General features: G+C 49.9%; 8 protein-coding genes across 8 annotated transcripts; 4 read left to right on the top strand and 4 right to left on the bottom strand.

Moving 5' to 3' along the window:
- Positions 1-192: 192 nt before the first annotated feature.
- On the top strand, positions 193-1,578 carry PPTG_06421 (hypothetical protein; the record flags this gene model as incomplete). The annotated part of the gene is made up of 2 exons (XM_008900337.1): positions 193-336; positions 400-1,578. The coding sequence occupies 2 exons, from the start codon at positions 193-195 to the stop codon at positions 1,576-1,578; spliced, it is 1,323 nt and encodes a 440-aa protein (XP_008898585.1).
- Positions 1,579-2,263: 685 nt separating this feature from the next.
- PPTG_21891 (hypothetical protein) lies at positions 2,264-2,505 on the top strand (the record flags this gene model as incomplete). Its single annotated transcript, XM_008900593.1, has 2 exons — positions 2,264-2,342; positions 2,402-2,505. The coding sequence occupies 2 exons, from the start codon at positions 2,264-2,266 to the stop codon at positions 2,503-2,505; spliced, it is 183 nt and encodes a 60-aa protein (XP_008898841.1).
- Positions 2,506-2,602: 97 nt separating this feature from the next.
- On the bottom strand, positions 2,603-3,644 carry PPTG_06420 (hypothetical protein). Its single transcript, XM_008900336.1, has one exon. It carries the CDS (start codon positions 3,546-3,548, stop codon positions 2,871-2,873), a length of 678 nt encoding a protein of 225 aa, XP_008898584.1. The 5' UTR covers positions 3,549-3,644; the 3' UTR covers positions 2,603-2,870.
- A 243-nt stretch (positions 3,645-3,887) lies between these two features.
- On the top strand, positions 3,888-6,169 carry PPTG_06419 (hypothetical protein). The gene has a single exon (XM_008900335.1). The coding sequence runs from the start codon at positions 3,948-3,950 to the stop codon at positions 4,320-4,322; it is 375 nt and encodes a 124-aa protein (XP_008898583.1). The 5' UTR covers positions 3,888-3,947; the 3' UTR covers positions 4,323-6,169.
- PPTG_06418 (hypothetical protein) lies at positions 4,414-6,376 on the bottom strand (the record flags this gene model as incomplete). Its single annotated transcript, XM_008900334.1, has 1 exon — positions 4,414-6,376. One exon carries the CDS (start codon positions 6,374-6,376, stop codon positions 4,445-4,447), a length of 1,932 nt encoding a protein of 643 aa, XP_008898582.1. The 3' UTR covers positions 4,414-4,444.
- Positions 6,377-7,017: 641 nt separating this feature from the next.
- On the top strand, positions 7,018-12,587 carry PPTG_06417 (hypothetical protein; the record flags this gene model as incomplete). The annotated part of the gene is made up of 7 exons (XM_008900333.1): positions 7,018-7,146; positions 7,219-7,604; positions 7,666-9,052; positions 9,112-9,189; positions 9,252-12,093; positions 12,163-12,245; positions 12,330-12,587. The coding sequence occupies 7 exons, from the start codon at positions 7,018-7,020 to the stop codon at positions 12,585-12,587; spliced, it is 5,163 nt and encodes a 1,720-aa protein (XP_008898581.1).
- PPTG_06416 (hypothetical protein) lies at positions 12,525-13,268 on the bottom strand. The gene has a single exon (XM_008900332.1). It carries the CDS (start codon positions 13,263-13,265, stop codon positions 12,684-12,686), a length of 582 nt encoding a protein of 193 aa, XP_008898580.1. The 5' UTR covers positions 13,266-13,268; the 3' UTR covers positions 12,525-12,683.
- PPTG_06415 (hypothetical protein) lies at positions 13,198-14,548 on the bottom strand. Its single transcript, XM_008900331.1, has one exon. The coding sequence runs from the start codon at positions 14,509-14,511 to the stop codon at positions 13,414-13,416; it is 1,098 nt and encodes a 365-aa protein (XP_008898579.1). The 5' UTR covers positions 14,512-14,548; the 3' UTR covers positions 13,198-13,413.
- Positions 14,549-14,855: the final 307 nt, after the last annotated feature.

Genomic DNA, 14,855 nt, shown 5'->3' with positions numbered 1-14,855 from the left:
CTTGTAACGCAAGACGATTTACTCAACTGCAGTGAAGCCTCCAAACGGAACTATTTCATCGCATTCGTTACCTGTATTTGAATGACACTTTTTATGGTATGCCCTAAAAAGGGTCGCTCTACCTTTATTCGACAAATAAAAACGGGATTCAACCCTTGTTAACACCTTTTTTTTCTTTCATTTAAAGATAGTATGCCGATCGCTGCCAACGGTGGTGAAGGTGCCTGCAACGCCCACGCGTACCTGGGCGACCTCGAGGGCGTAGATCACCGCCAGCTCTCAGTCTACCCCGATGGCAAAGTGCTTACACTGCCACTGATCTACCTTCCCGACATCGTACGCGTAAACTGCTAATATTCATGTATAGAAAACAATCTAAAAGATGGTATCATCTCTCAGGTTCTGTTTCCAGGCGACGATCTGCCGCTCCGAATGCTCTCGGGCTCGATGATTGGACGCATCCGCGAATTGTTATCACATGACGGTGCGCTGTTGGCCGTGCTGCCTCCACACCAGGCTAAAACACAATATGGAACCACTGTTCGAGTCGAGAGGTTTAGTGTGGAAGATCATTTTGCGGCAATGACTGGCACAGCTCGACAGCGCTTCCGTCTCATTCAGAGGCTGCGAGCCGAGCCGAGCGCTCAGATTTTGCGGGGTGAAGTGGAGATCTTACCGCAGGACAGAGCGCAGTCGATCCCATTCGACGACTTGTGCTGGCATCGGGAGAACGAGAACGAGAAGAGGAGAAGTCTGCGAAGACTACGTGGACGGCAGTATCCAGCCTACTGGGGGCGCCGCACATATGCGCTATATGACGCACGAGTTCTGGTGCAGAAGATTCAGAACATGCTACTCTCAAATATCCACGGTGAATGGTTCCGCAAGCCGAGAACGGAGAGATCAAGCACACAAGGTGGTGATGATGAAGACGAGAAGTCATCGTTGGTGCACTACTTGGCGCTGCCTAGCGACCGACAGGATCCGAACTTGTTTGCGTACTGGGTGGCCGGTAATTTACCGCTGGACACAAGTCAACGACTGGAACTGCTGAGTATGAACTCCACCGTTCGGTTGCTACGTCGAGAGATCGAACTGCTTGATCAGGTAGAGGAGGATATTTTCTGCTCCATGTGTGGGTCTTTCCTTGCGAATACTCGAGAGATCTTCAGCATGACCTCACGTGGTGCAGCTGGAGGCACGTTCGTCAATCCGGGGGGCCATGTTTTCCAAGTGTTGACACTGCGCGAGGTGGACCGTGCACACGTGTTCGTGGATATGATGCGCAGTACAGAAGACACGTGGTTCGCGGGATATGCGTGGAGCATCACGCATTGTAATTCGTGCTACCAACATCTCGGGTGGCGCTTCGACCGAGTGGACTCACAGCGACAGCCTGCTACTTTCTTTGGGTTCCGACGAGCAGCATTAACTCGATCTCGAGGTTCTCGACGAGTTGATCCTCGATCACTTGGCTTGGACGGATACGATACGGAGGACTATGAAGAGTCCATAGCGTCGAGTGATGGCTCGTCGAATGATAGTGAGGAGAGACCTTTGCTGTTGGGTGCTGAGTAGCAACAAGATCACTTTACGGCTCCATTGTGGCGTTATGAGCGGGAGATGAAGATTTATGCGTACTCTGAAGCAGTTCGTTGTGCTTCGCCAACTCTAAAGACCAGGGCACTGGTGACACCAGAGACGACTCGGACTAACCCATCAATATTTTTCCTCTGCTCAAAGACGTTTTGAAGTTTTTCGTTTGCGATGCTGGGCCAGCTTCACCATTTCGTCTTAAAGCAGTACTTCTTTGTTGGAGTATTGGCTTGGCTTTGGAAATTTTTCATGGCACGGATTCAGTTGTACGGGGCACCCACTAATTAGCGATTTCTGGGACGAAAAGGTGACGAGTTTGGGTTCTCTTGGCCTCCAACTCTGTTCTCTACTCCAGTCTCGTCGCTCGAAGTGTTCGGACTCTTGAAGTGAAGGTCAGCCTTCTCGGCGTTATGACACCGTCGATAGAGCCGTAGCCTTCTGTCATCGATTGCAGGACGGCTCTTTCTTTGTCATAGGTGAGCTGTCGTAGTAGGCGCAGCAGCTCGGTGGCCTGGAACAGTTGCTCTAGATTTGCCTGGCGTTGCCAATGCAGACCCCATAGCAGGAGGAGGCGGACACGCAAAGCTGCAGCAATTCCTTCTTGCCTAAGACGCGCCAGCTCGCCCTCAGCACGAGGCCTGCTTCTCCTCTTCCTACGACAAGCTGCATGGCTCGGCGCCGTCGGACTTGGGACGCTTCACGCTCAACTACAAGTAGACGCTGCGCCATGACCCACTCGCGAAGCGGTACGTCCTGCATAATGTTAGGCTCTTGCAGAAGGATGCTGATATGAGACCTGGCCTAGGAGAGTGTCCGCTGGTGCGGAATTGGAAGAATGATGGTCACTTCAACCAGCTCGTCTCTGTGATTGGTCGCTGCGATTCACTTGGAGGAAGTATGACACGATAAAGCCTTCAACATCAACACAAACGCAGAACTTCCTCCTGAACATTGTTGCCAGGAGTCTCTGTGCTCATTAAGTCTTAGAAAAGAGCCACATAAGTTGATCGAAGAAAGGCGTACGAGGTGGTATTATTTCGGGAGACACATCAGCGACAAGCAACTGGACAATTGGTGACGATTGTCCATTTTTGGCGCAATGCATCAACAAGACATTGACCAAACAGCACTGAACTTGCATTGATCACCGTTGCACCACTCGCAAATATAATGACTGCTTCAGAATCATTTTTTCTTTTTTTACTGTATGGAAGCAGTGTAAGACTACGAGGGCTGATGATTCATCTCCAGCCGCGCTTCAGCGCGAGCGTCACTTAGTTGTCCGAGACGATCCACGAGTCGAGGGCGCGCTCGTAGTTGCTGATCTCCTCGGGGGTGAACCACATGGTGATCTCGTGCTTGGCCGAGTCAGGGCCGTCCGAGCCGTGCACAAGGTTGCGGCCCGTGGAAATGCAGTTGTCTCCGCGCAGGGTGCCAGGGGCGGCCTGGTTGGGGTTAGTGGCGCCCAGGATCTTGCGGCCCGTGAGGATCACGTCCGTACCCTCCCAGACCATGCAAACGATGGGGCCCGAGGTGAAGTACTTGACGAGACCCGGGAAGAACGGGCGCTCCGACAGGTCAGCGTAGTGAGCCTTGGCACGCGCCTCCGTGGCCGTCATAAGCTTAAGAGCTACGAGCTTGTAACCTTTCTTTTCAAAACGGCCGATCACCTCGCTGATGAGGCCGCGCTGCACGCCATCGGGCTTGATAGCGATGAAGGTGCGCTCCTTGGCAGTGCCGGGCACGCCAGCCAGGGGCGTGTTGGGCTTGGCGGCGGCCTTGTTCTCAGCCACGGGGGCGGCGCACAGGGCCAGGGCCGTGACACCAGCAGCGGCAGCCACAGCAAGGACCGGGGCCTTGACGGCCGAGGCGGCACGGGTCTGGGTAGTGAAGGTGCGGGCGGCGTTGCGCTTGGCAGCGGAGGCGACGCGGCGGGACACGCGGGAGAACATCTTGGATCTGGAGGAGGAACGTGCGGCGATGAGGGCAAAAGCACAAGTGAGCTGTCGATCAGATCCAGCGGCGCTTGGGGTGGGAGTCTGTGGTGGCAAATCGAGGGGGTACGTGGCTCGCCGACGATCGCGCGTCACCCGGATCTTGTCGTCCTGTCGTTGCTAAACTTTCGAAACATGATACAGACACTGCGGCTCTTGTAGAAGCATTTGATCGGAGTAAGAAAAAGACTCGTGAAAACACATACCCGGGAATTCTAGTTAGTTTGTGTCCAGACACATAACTGTTAAAGTATCCAAAAAATGACTGGCTAAAATTTGCTCATTATCTACGAATCATGAAGCAGCATCTATCCGTTGACAGGATCGGCTGGTCATTATCATCGATCAACAGTCAAGATGAGCCCGACGGAGGAGGACAAGAAGAAGCAGGCCGATGCGGGCTCGGATGGCGAGGAGGAAACGCCGCAGGAGCAGGTGAAGAGCAAGAAGGACGAGAGCAGCGCTATGGAGAAGCTCACGGACCTCGTGGAGGAGAAGCAGATGGACGAGAACAAGATGAAGGCTGCGTTCCAGGCGCTGCGTAAGCAGGAAGAAGCAGACAAGGAGGCTGAACGCCTACTTGAAAAGAAACTTGCAGCCGTTAAAGTAAACAAGGACGATGTGGCACTGGTGGCGCAGGAGATGGAGATCTCCACGCAGCAGGCGGACCGCAAGCTGCGCGAGGCCGATGGAGACGTCGTCAAGTGCCTCAGCACGCTTGTCTCCGCCTAAGTCCGCGGGCTACTGGCGTTACCTGCTATATGCTGGTTCAATAGACAGTGACGCTTTGTTTATTATGTTTACTGGGGATATGCGAGGTTGTCTACGATTTATTGCTTGCTTACTCAATGTTTCTACCTGTTTTCCTGTTGAGGACTAGCCAAACCGGATACATTTCTCCGCGCTTGGGACTTCTGAATGGTACTCATCATGCGTTCTAGCTGCATGTGCTTCATATCGACGTGACCGGGGCGCAGAACTTGCAACGAGTCTCGGAAGTGGTGACAGGCGGCGATAAGTCTGGAACCTTTTCGATTAGTGTGGGGGTCTAACGTGTCCACTATGTTCTGGAAGTGCAGACTCTTCTTGAAACGTGGGAAGCTGTCTTTCACCATAAGCCGCATGATCTCGTCACAAGCCTCATCGAAGAACGTGGTCTCCACGATACCTGTCGGAGATAACTTGTCCATCTTCTCGAGGATACCGTCGCGTATAATTGCAGGCAGATTCACTTCTTTCGGTGCATCTGACTGGATATACCACTCCCGAATGTGGTTCGATGCTACACGTCGCTCGCTTTCGTCTCCTATCACGCGGAACTTCTCAATCTCCAGGAAGAAGAGATAGTTCTCATCACTATGTTCGGATTCGAGAAAAGTCTGGAATCTCTGCGTCAAGACACCGTGACGTAACACGCTGGCAAAGTCACATCGCTCTCCAAACCACGCGATGTTTGCTGCGGCACCAGCAGCGGGGTATTCTTCAAACAGCTCCAAGACTTTACTGAAGGAGCAAGTCAGCAGAACTGCAGAGGACCGAGCGAATGCCTTCCCTTTAGTCACATTCATGCGCTCAAAGGTGAATTGACCCAAGTAGCATCCAGGAGTGAGGAATACGGTGCTGTCGTGTCCGAATTTACTGGTTTTCCGGTGATTGGACGTGATCTCCACCGCTCCATACACTATAAACACAAATTTCGACTCCTCTGTGTCATTCTCATCCTGTTGACGCAGTACAGTGTCACCTTTGTGGATTTGGTCTTCAATGTCAAGTTCGTGACTGAAGCGAATCATTCTCTCGTTGGGTATTGAGTCGAAGAAGGGCAGAACTCCACTCAAGATGGCCTTCAATAGAAGTCTCTCTTTCAGAAGTTTATTCACGCCCAGTCGTACATCAGGACACTGATCCAATAAACTATGGAAGGCCTTCTTTTCGATGCTCATCAGCATGCAGCTTTCGAGTGCCTTGACGGTCGCAGCACGCGGAATATTGATCAATAACGACATTTCGCCAAAGAACGAGCCTGCTTCTAACGTCGCTAATGGTCCAGTAGCGCGTGAGCTGGTCACCTCGACGGAACCAGTTAATGTGACGAACATTTGCGTACTTATCCCTTCGTCTTCGCGGAAGATGATGCTGTTGCTGGGATATACGCGAATAGTCGACATTTCAGTGAGCACAGCGAGTTTGTCTATCGGAAGATTCGCAAAGAATGGGATGGTACCGAGCAGACCGATAAAATCTGCGTTGGTAAGAGCGTTTAATGAAGAATCCTTCTTATTGTCGGGTAACAATTGAGGAGGTAGCAGCAGATATCGCGATTGGTTCTGCAACTCCACTCGAGCACACATTGTAGACTGCAAAACAACCTCTTCACCACCTCCGTCTGTCACATACCGACAAATAACTTCCTTTTCGGATTTCCAGAAGAGGAAAACTTCTGATGTTAGCAGGACTTCGCTGTCCTGTAAGTGAGCGCCAACCTCGTACGCGTGACCAGGTGAATGAGGAACCACAACATGGGTACGTCCTAGAGGCATAAATGCACGAATGCTTAAGGTGTTTTTCCCGTTCGCGTCAAAGAGACTCACGCATCCGTCGAATATGACTGCAATCTGGCCGGATTGAGCTTGAATAGAAGCTCGATGACTAGAGGACTCGGCTTTTCGCAATGTGATTGCTTGAGTACTGCTGTCTGCTCCGATGAGTTGGAGGAATAAACTGCCATCAAAGACCCGACGAACTTCCACGTATCGATTCGCTTGAGTGCCGCAGACACAACCCATCCTCCAGAGTATGGCGCTGGTGCCTTGAATTCTTAATAGTACTCAACTCATGCCAGAGACGACTCTATTTTCGACGAAACAGACACCAACAACTACCAGAATACCTATAGGTTATATAGACTATAGACATCTGCTACTACTACTAGTAAGTTAGTAGCACAGTCTTACTGACATACCGATAGGGATGGTACTAACCTGTCAAGTATCAAGCATTTATCGCAAAATTCCTTGATAACTATGCTAAATATTTGACAGTTTAGGGTAGAAGAAGGCTTAACTTGCAGCATGATGCTGGAAGCTAAATATTTATACGATGGAGCGAGATTCGGCAAAGCAAACCCGCCCAGATCAATGTCCACCTATTCTGGGAAATCGTTTCGCTGCTTTATTGTTGCTTCAGACGAGTAGCCGTAACTCCTTTCTGCTGGGCCCCGTTGGGCCGAACCATTGACCACGACCGTGTGAACGGCATTTCGTGCTACGGTTCAACGTCCGGGACTATCGAGACTTCGTCCGTCCCGAACGTGCTAAGGCATCTATCAGGCAGAATTAAGCGCGGGTTTGCGGTCGCGCCGACAGCTTCTGGTGGCTCCTTGGAAAAGGATGCGTTTGCGTTGATTCCCGACATTCCCCGCACGACAATGACTCCTCCACCAGAAGCAGGAGCCCCACCAACAACAAAGCCCCCGGCCACCCACACGCCCGAGCACTCAGAAAAACCTTTACAAGTAGATCTCAAGAGACGACTGGGCTTCGTCGAGCCCCCAAAGGTACGCTACTGAATACATGCATTTCACGCTTAATGGTTAGATTTACTGGGATTGTGATATTTTTTTCTCTAGCGATTCGGCGCCGATTATTTCCTCTTCCATTTCCTGTCCAGAGAACATAAATTACGCCGATGGTGCGTTCAGGTAGTCACCCACAAATATTTCGATCGATTCATTATTGCTGCCATTGTGGCCAACTCGATCATCCTCGGATTGTCGGATTTCTCCGTCGTAGACTCCGAGTTGAACCCTGCAAGCACCGGGAAAAAATGCCAGGACGGTGGACTCGTGGATGCCTACTCGCTCCAGAACCATATAGTAGAAATTTCGGAACTTCCATTCACAATTATTTTCACGGCAGAATGTATTCTCAAGATTATCGCAATGGGAGTCCATGGCAGAGGCTCATACGGGAAGGATATGTGGAATGTCCTCGACTTTTTCGTCGTCGTCTCAAGGTGCGATGTACATGTAATATTTGAGTGTTATTTAACTTACGCTGAAATTATTATATTTCAGTCTTGTGGCTTCTTTGCCAGGAATGCCCAACGTATCGGCTATTCGAACGATCCGAGTGCTACGTCCGCTACGATCACTATCAGTGATCCCCGGTATGAGGCGTCTTATTGCCGCCTTACTGAAAGCTTTGCCAGCACTCGGAAATGTCGTGATTCTTCAGATTTTTGTCTTCTTCATCTTTGGCATTCTCGGTATTCAACTATTCGGTGGCAGTATGAACCGTCGATGTCGCTTGACATCATTCCCCGTAAAATTGCCACTTGATGACATGAACGAAGCAATTTGGCCAGTACCCAAGGAATATATCGATCAAGTGAAGATGAATGAAGAGGCGTATTTTTGCATTGACGCCCCGCTATTAGATTACGAGGACAGTGCTGGAGATTACACAAAAGAAACTTCACCTTGGAATACCCCTCAGAGCTGTTTCTGGCCTGTGGATGACGAGGACGAGTTCCTATGCGCTGCAAAAGGTCAAGCAGGCAACCATGCGTGTAATATTGGGAAAACTTGTGGCTCAGACTACGACGCATTTGGAAACCCTAGATTTAGTCACCACAAAGCCATGGATTACGCTCTCTATCGCCCCAGTCTAGACTGGGGTCTCACGACGTTTGATAACATCGGACGGGCATTTTTCACCATTTTCCAGTCCATCACACAAGAAGGCTGGACTGTCATCATGTACATGGTGATGGATTCGTCCCAACCGACGATCGGGGCGATATTTTTCGTGGTTCTGATCATTTTCGCGTCGTTTTTCGTCATGAATCTGACACTAGCAGTTATTTCAGAAGAATTTAATCTTGACCAGAAGCCTGGCAAGACAGCAGCCCAAAAACGAGAGGAGGAGAGGAGAGCGAAATTAGAGAGAGAAAACGCTGAAAAACTCGCCCGTGAGCACTGGCTTAACGCCGTTGTATCGCACAAACTGTTTTCGGGCTTTATCATGGCCGTGATCCTCGCCAATACAGCGATTCTAGCACTGGACCATTACCCGATGCCCACAAAGATGGATGAAGATCTCGAGATTGTGAATTTCGCGCTGTCTTGTGTCTTTGTGATCGAGATGATCATGAAACTCTTTGGGCTTGGATTACGGCAATACTCTCGAGACAGATTCAACTTGTTTGACGCTTTCATCGTGACGATGGGAATTCTTGAGACTATCGCGTCTCCGCCTTCTTTTATGTCGAGCAATCCTCCAAAGAAAGGAGCAGTGTCAGCACTACGATCATTCCGTCTTTTTCGAGTTTTTAAGCTTGCTCGAGATTGGAAATCACTACGAGAACTACTGGAGATGATTATACGAGCAGTGGCAAGTATCACGAACTTTGGAGTACTCCTCTTCCTCTTTATCTACATCTACGCATTGGTTGGTGTGCAGGTAAACTATATTTCGATGTCTGGAATAATTAACGGATATCTTACGATTTTTTTCTGTAGTTCTTTGGTAACACGATGCGCTTCGATGAGGAAGGATACCCGACTCCATTCAACCTGGAAGAGTTCTGGAATGGGACGGTAAGTTATTTATTTTTACGAAACATGTATGCGCCAACTGTACTGATTTTGTTAAGCGGTAGGTTCCGCGAAACAATTTTGACACATTGCTCTGGGCTGCCGTCACAGTCTTTCAGATCATCACGGGCGAGAATTGGAACAGTATTATGTACTACGCCATCCTTGGCAACGGCATGCTTTCCTGTGTTTACTTTATTTCTCTGGTGATTCTTGGCGACTTTGTGCTGATGAACTTGTTCTTGGCTTTGCTACTCGACAACTTTGGAGACAATGATGAAGAGCAAGAAAAGGAGAAACAAGAAGAAACCAAGAAACTTGCTCAAAAAATGTCAGTGATGAACATGAGTATGAAAGTTGCTCCAATAACCTCAGAGAGTGAGCGAACGATGACAAGTAGAGGAAGTTTCTTAATGGTATCCACCGCGTTTCCCCTAGGAGCGCGTCGACAGTCGATACTGGAAGTGGATGAGGATGGAGACGAAGAAGACGTTCGCGTAGTCAACCTCGAGAGATTCGCAGACGAACTCACTCCAAGTGTACCATTGGCAAAAACCGTATACATCGAAACCCCAGCTCGCATGAATCCTCAAAATGGCTCGACAACTCCTCGCGTTGACAAATTAAGTAACTTTGAGAAATCGTCGCTGCGTGACATGGTGAATACTGCCCGAAACAGTATACTGGCAAGTTCACGGGCAAGTCTAGTGTCAGCTATGATGCTGGGAACTGGGAACCAAGCTCCAGATGAAGAAACGCAGGACGATTCAAACAATCCACTGACTCAAATTAACCCCGGGAGATCGCTATTCCTCTTCGCAGTGGACTCAAAAGTCCGTCGAATTGCAAGTTATTTATCCACCCATCGCCATTTCGACTCGACCGTCTTCGGACTTATCGTGGTTTCTTCCATTGCTTTGGCTGTAGATAACCCATTGGCCGATCCCAATTCAGGACTCGCGACGTTCCTGAAAGGCCTGGACAAAGCTCTGGCCATAGTTTTCGCGATTGAAATGGTCATCAAGATTGTGGCCATGGGGCTGATCATGCATAAAGGCGCATACCTTCGCAATGGCTGGAACATCATTGACTGTGTGATTGTGGTCTCGTCTATCATCATGCTCGTCGCTGAGTCATCAGGAAAAGGAGCAAACCTGAAGTCTCTACGATCACTTCGAGGTTTAAGAACATTTCGTCCTTTACGTATGATCAGCCGACGACCGGGTCTGAAACTGGTCGTGAACGCCTTGTTTGAAGCCATCCCCGAAGTGATCAACGTTCTCTTTGTCTGTATGCTCTTCTTCCTCATTTTCAGTATTGTGGCGGTAAATTACCTGAAAGGAACGTTCAGCGCATGCAGTGGAGACGTTTTTAATGCGTTTTCAGACGCACAACTGAGCTTTCTCGTGTCTCCAATAGCTTGGAAAGATTCTTCGGCTCTACAACGCAGTTGGTTCGTCGGCACACCTTGTGAAACATCATTCCGAACCACCACGGGTTCGGATTTGACTTCGGAATACGTTTGCGAGTGCTGGGGAGCGGAATGGGGACACGTTTTACCGCAAAATTTCGACAATGTTGGCGCAGCCATGTTGACATTTTTCGAGATCTCCACTACCGAAGGCTGGGCGGATGTCATGATGGCTGCAATCGATTCAAATGGCATCGGAATGCAGCCAGTCCGGGACAACAACATGATCTGGGCTTTATTTTTTGTCCTCTTCATCATGGTTGGTAGCTTTTTCGTCGTGAACTTGTTCGTGGGTGTTATTATTGACAACTTTAACCGCATGAAAGCTGCTTTGGGTGGGGATTTCATGCTCACGCCAGAGCAGAAAAAGTGGATTGAGGCACAAAAAGCTGCGTCTCGAGTTGGTCCCGTTCGTATTTTAAAGCCACCGAGACAATTTATACGACGACAGCTATTCTTCTTGGTCAAGATGCAGCGCTTTGAATGGTTCATCATGATCTGTATTATCGTAAATACCTTCTTAATGGCAGCACAATTCTTCGGTGAATCGACATTGCAAGCGTATGTTATCAACATTGTGAACGAGATTTTTGCGGTAATTTTCACATTAGAGGCAGTGATGAAGTTGGCCGCATACGGATGGGAATATTTCGAGGACCAGTGGAACCAATTCGACTTTTTCGTCGTACTTGGCACCCTATTAAGCGTCATTGTGGAGCTGTTTACTGGAGCTTCCGTGCGATCTCTTGCGATGCTAGTGCGTGTGTTTAGAGTCACACGTATACTGCGTCTCGTCAAGGCGTCAAAGAGTATTCGACAGATCCTATTGACACTGTATATCGCTCTTCCTGGACTCAGTAACATCACGTCGATCCTGTTCCTAATGCTGTTTATTTACGCGACTATGGGTGTTCAGATCTTCGCCAAGGTGGCTTTGTCGGATAATATCGACACCCACGCTAATTTCCAGGATTTTGGCAAAGGTTTCCTCTTCCTCTTACGTGCAGCAACTGGAGAAGCGTGGAATAGTTGTATGCACGACTTGGCTACTAGTTCTCCGGGTTGTGTCGATGATCCTCCATATGACCCAACGATGTGTGGTTTTAATGATTTCGAAGGCTGCAAACCTCTGAACGGATGTGGGAATCCCATAGCTTATGGTTTTTTCTGTACATTTACGTTACTGGTGACTTATGTGATGCTTAACCTCACGATTGCTGTTATTCTCGAGGGTTTCTCGCTCTCTCATGAAGATGAGGAGCCATTGTTTGAACCTGAACTACTTGAAGAATTCCAGACCAAATGGGCCGATATTGATCCTAAAGCCACGGGGTTTGTTAAGGTCGATAAAATGCTGCTGCTTGTGAATTTATTGAAGCCACCACTGGGGAAGTTTGGCATGCCGATGGACATGGCTCACTTTTTCAAGTACATGTGTAAGTTGCATGGATTGATAATGGCTACATTCAGTTCTAACTCGTTGTATTGCCTTTCGCACTGTGCAGGCCTTCTCGAGGTGCCTCTGTATGAAGGCGAATACGTCTACTTTCGAGATGTACTGCTGGCCATGACTCGGGAGATGGTTAAAGTACGTTGACGCAGTATGGATAACAGGGTGACTCTAACTGTAAGGATGACTCTAACTGAACTCTAACTTGACTGTAATGTGTAGGTGAATGCAGGTACCATCTCCGACATGCCCCCGGACCAGGATCCAGGCATCACTGGTGTTCCAGGGGCCAAGCGTCGTATTGAGTTTTTCGCGCATCAATATTTTGGCGCTCGAAGGATTCAGCGGCAAGTTGCAGAATGGCTGCGCATTAAACGCCAACTCGAGAAAAAGTATATGGAAGAGTACAAGAACAAGATCAAGAAGCCCAGCGGGCGTCCCAAGAAACAGCGCGACGCGCGTGTCTTCACCATAGGATAGTTAGTTTTTACAAGCTCGTCGTATTGTCTACAAAGAAGAAACAACAAACACACAAGCAATTCTCTCCAATGTATCCATTCTCTCAGATGTATCCATCTACCGTCGATTGGAACGACGTCCTCCACGTCTCTCAGCTTCTTCCTTCCGGAAGGCCCAGTCCACATGAATCGTACTGCCCAAGATCTCCTGGCCGTCCATGCGTTCCATAGCCGCCTTGGCGTCTTCAAAGTGTTCGAACTCCACCAATGCATAGCCCTTCACGAAGCCCGAGCGTCGGTCCAAGTTCAGATGCAGATCCTTGACCTGTGCGTCCTCCCCGAAGGCGTCCATCACATCTTCCTCCTGTGCCTCCTCATGTACGCCTGTGACGAATAGTAGCCATCCCTCCACGGAGCGCAGAGCCGTCGAGTGGTCCCGACTGGATGCTGAAGGCTTAAGCTTCTCGAACACGCCGCTCTCGGCCGGATACCGCGACGCGTCCATCGCAGCGGAACCGGAGCCACGCCCTTTAACTGTACGCTTCACCTGCTGCGGCTTGACCTCCTCTTCCTCCACAGCCATAGCCGTGTCGCTCTCATAGTCCACCTCATCGGCCATGGTTGCTTTGGTAGAAATAAAAGACCGAACAGAGCTTCTCATACTAAGTGCGGACTGAAGGTGATGGATACATGTAGCCATGTTGCAAAGAAAAATGGCTTTGTTGAGGTAGGCGTTGCAGTTACTAGTTAAATACCTCCGAGGAAGCTGGCGAGCTAATGAAAAACTCCGTCGGCAGTGGATTGCCTGTACGACGGGCAGTGGAAGTGAGTGGGCGATCGGATGGTGATCAGACATCCCGGGACGAGCGGAAGCGGTGTAAGGAGCGCTGCAGAGGCTCACCTTCGTTCAGAGCTTCGGCGATCTTGTTGTCCTGGTCCTCAATGATCTCCGCTCGGGTGGCAATATCCTGAGCGCGTTCAGCAGGGATTACAATCACACCGTTAATGTCGCCGCGGATGATGTCGTTGTGACGCACCACGCAGCCCGCAACGACGATGGGGCAGTTCACTTCTCCAATCGCAGTAGACCCCCACACGCCGTGCACCGACGTGCCCGTAGCGAACGCCGGGAAGTTCATTGCGCACAATTCCTGTACATCCCGCACACGCCCGTCTGTCACGACACCAGCCACATTCCGTGCCTTGGACGCTGTAGCCAATATGCCACCAAACACGGCCGTCGAAATGCCCGTCGGAGCACTGATCACCACCACCTGACCCATTTCCGCTGTATCCATGTAGTCATAGGATCCGGTACCGACCGTGGCTCCAGTGATAGGCATCATCTTGACAGTCAATGCCGGTCCACAGATATTCATCGCCAACGGAGCGTCATACCCTCGAACCAGGTTCAGATCCACCAAATGCCCTTTAATTTTCATCACCGCCATAGCGTCGCCAATGACGCAGGTAGAGAGCTTGGCCAATCGGAGCAGCACCTCGGTTTGGTCCTGAGGAGGCTCAGCCTCTGACTCCAACATGTTGGTGAGCAGTTGCTGGTCAGCCCGCTTGAGGGTCAGTGACTGGGCCGTGTCCACCCCAGCGGGTGAGTACGTGTCAGGACTGGGTGTTGGCACTGCGAGTGACGCCACCGTGGCCGCCATGTCGGTTGAGTCCTCTGCCTCTTCGCTTTCGTCTTCAGCTTCTGCCTCATGGTGCGAATTGGTAACAGAGGCGGAGGACACGGCAATCATTGCCTTGCGGGAGCGCTGGTTGGTCTGGAAACCCGGTACACACGACATCTTGAGGTGCTCCGCCAGACGCGTGGCATTGCTTGCGTACTGCTTGTCACACTTCTTGCACTGGTAGCGCACGAGCCCCTTGCGGCCAGCCTCGGGCTCCAGCCGGGTAAAGTAGTCGTACACATTGCTAGGTTTTCGGCCCATGGTGGAGCTTTTTGAGTTCCAATGTATTTTACGGCTGGGGAAACTATTCTTTTGGACCAGTAGACGTTCGTGGGAGATTATTTCAGCCAATAGTATTGTATTGGAAAAATAGCCAATGTGCGAGCCTTTTGGGATAGAATCAACCAATGATATCGATCTTAAGATACAAATTTAATGTTTAAAATAATTATTTTAAAATGTTCGGCAGCCAACCTCGGGTTAGATTGGCAACCTGCTGCTTGCATGAGTATGCGTTTCTCGCACAGTTTGAATATGTGCTTTCAAGAAGAATGTTAAGCTACGTATAGCGCTAGCCCCTTAGCTGTTGAAGCACAGAGTATTCG

This window comes from Phytophthora parasitica (assembly GCF_000247585.1).
Source record: "Phytophthora parasitica INRA-310 unplaced genomic scaffold supercont2.9, whole genome shotgun sequence".
Lineage (NCBI taxonomy): Eukaryota > Oomycota > Peronosporomycetes > Peronosporales > Peronosporaceae > Phytophthora > Phytophthora nicotianae.
Note: the sequence above shows the minus strand (reverse complement) of the source record. Positions and strands in the feature narration are given on the sequence as shown.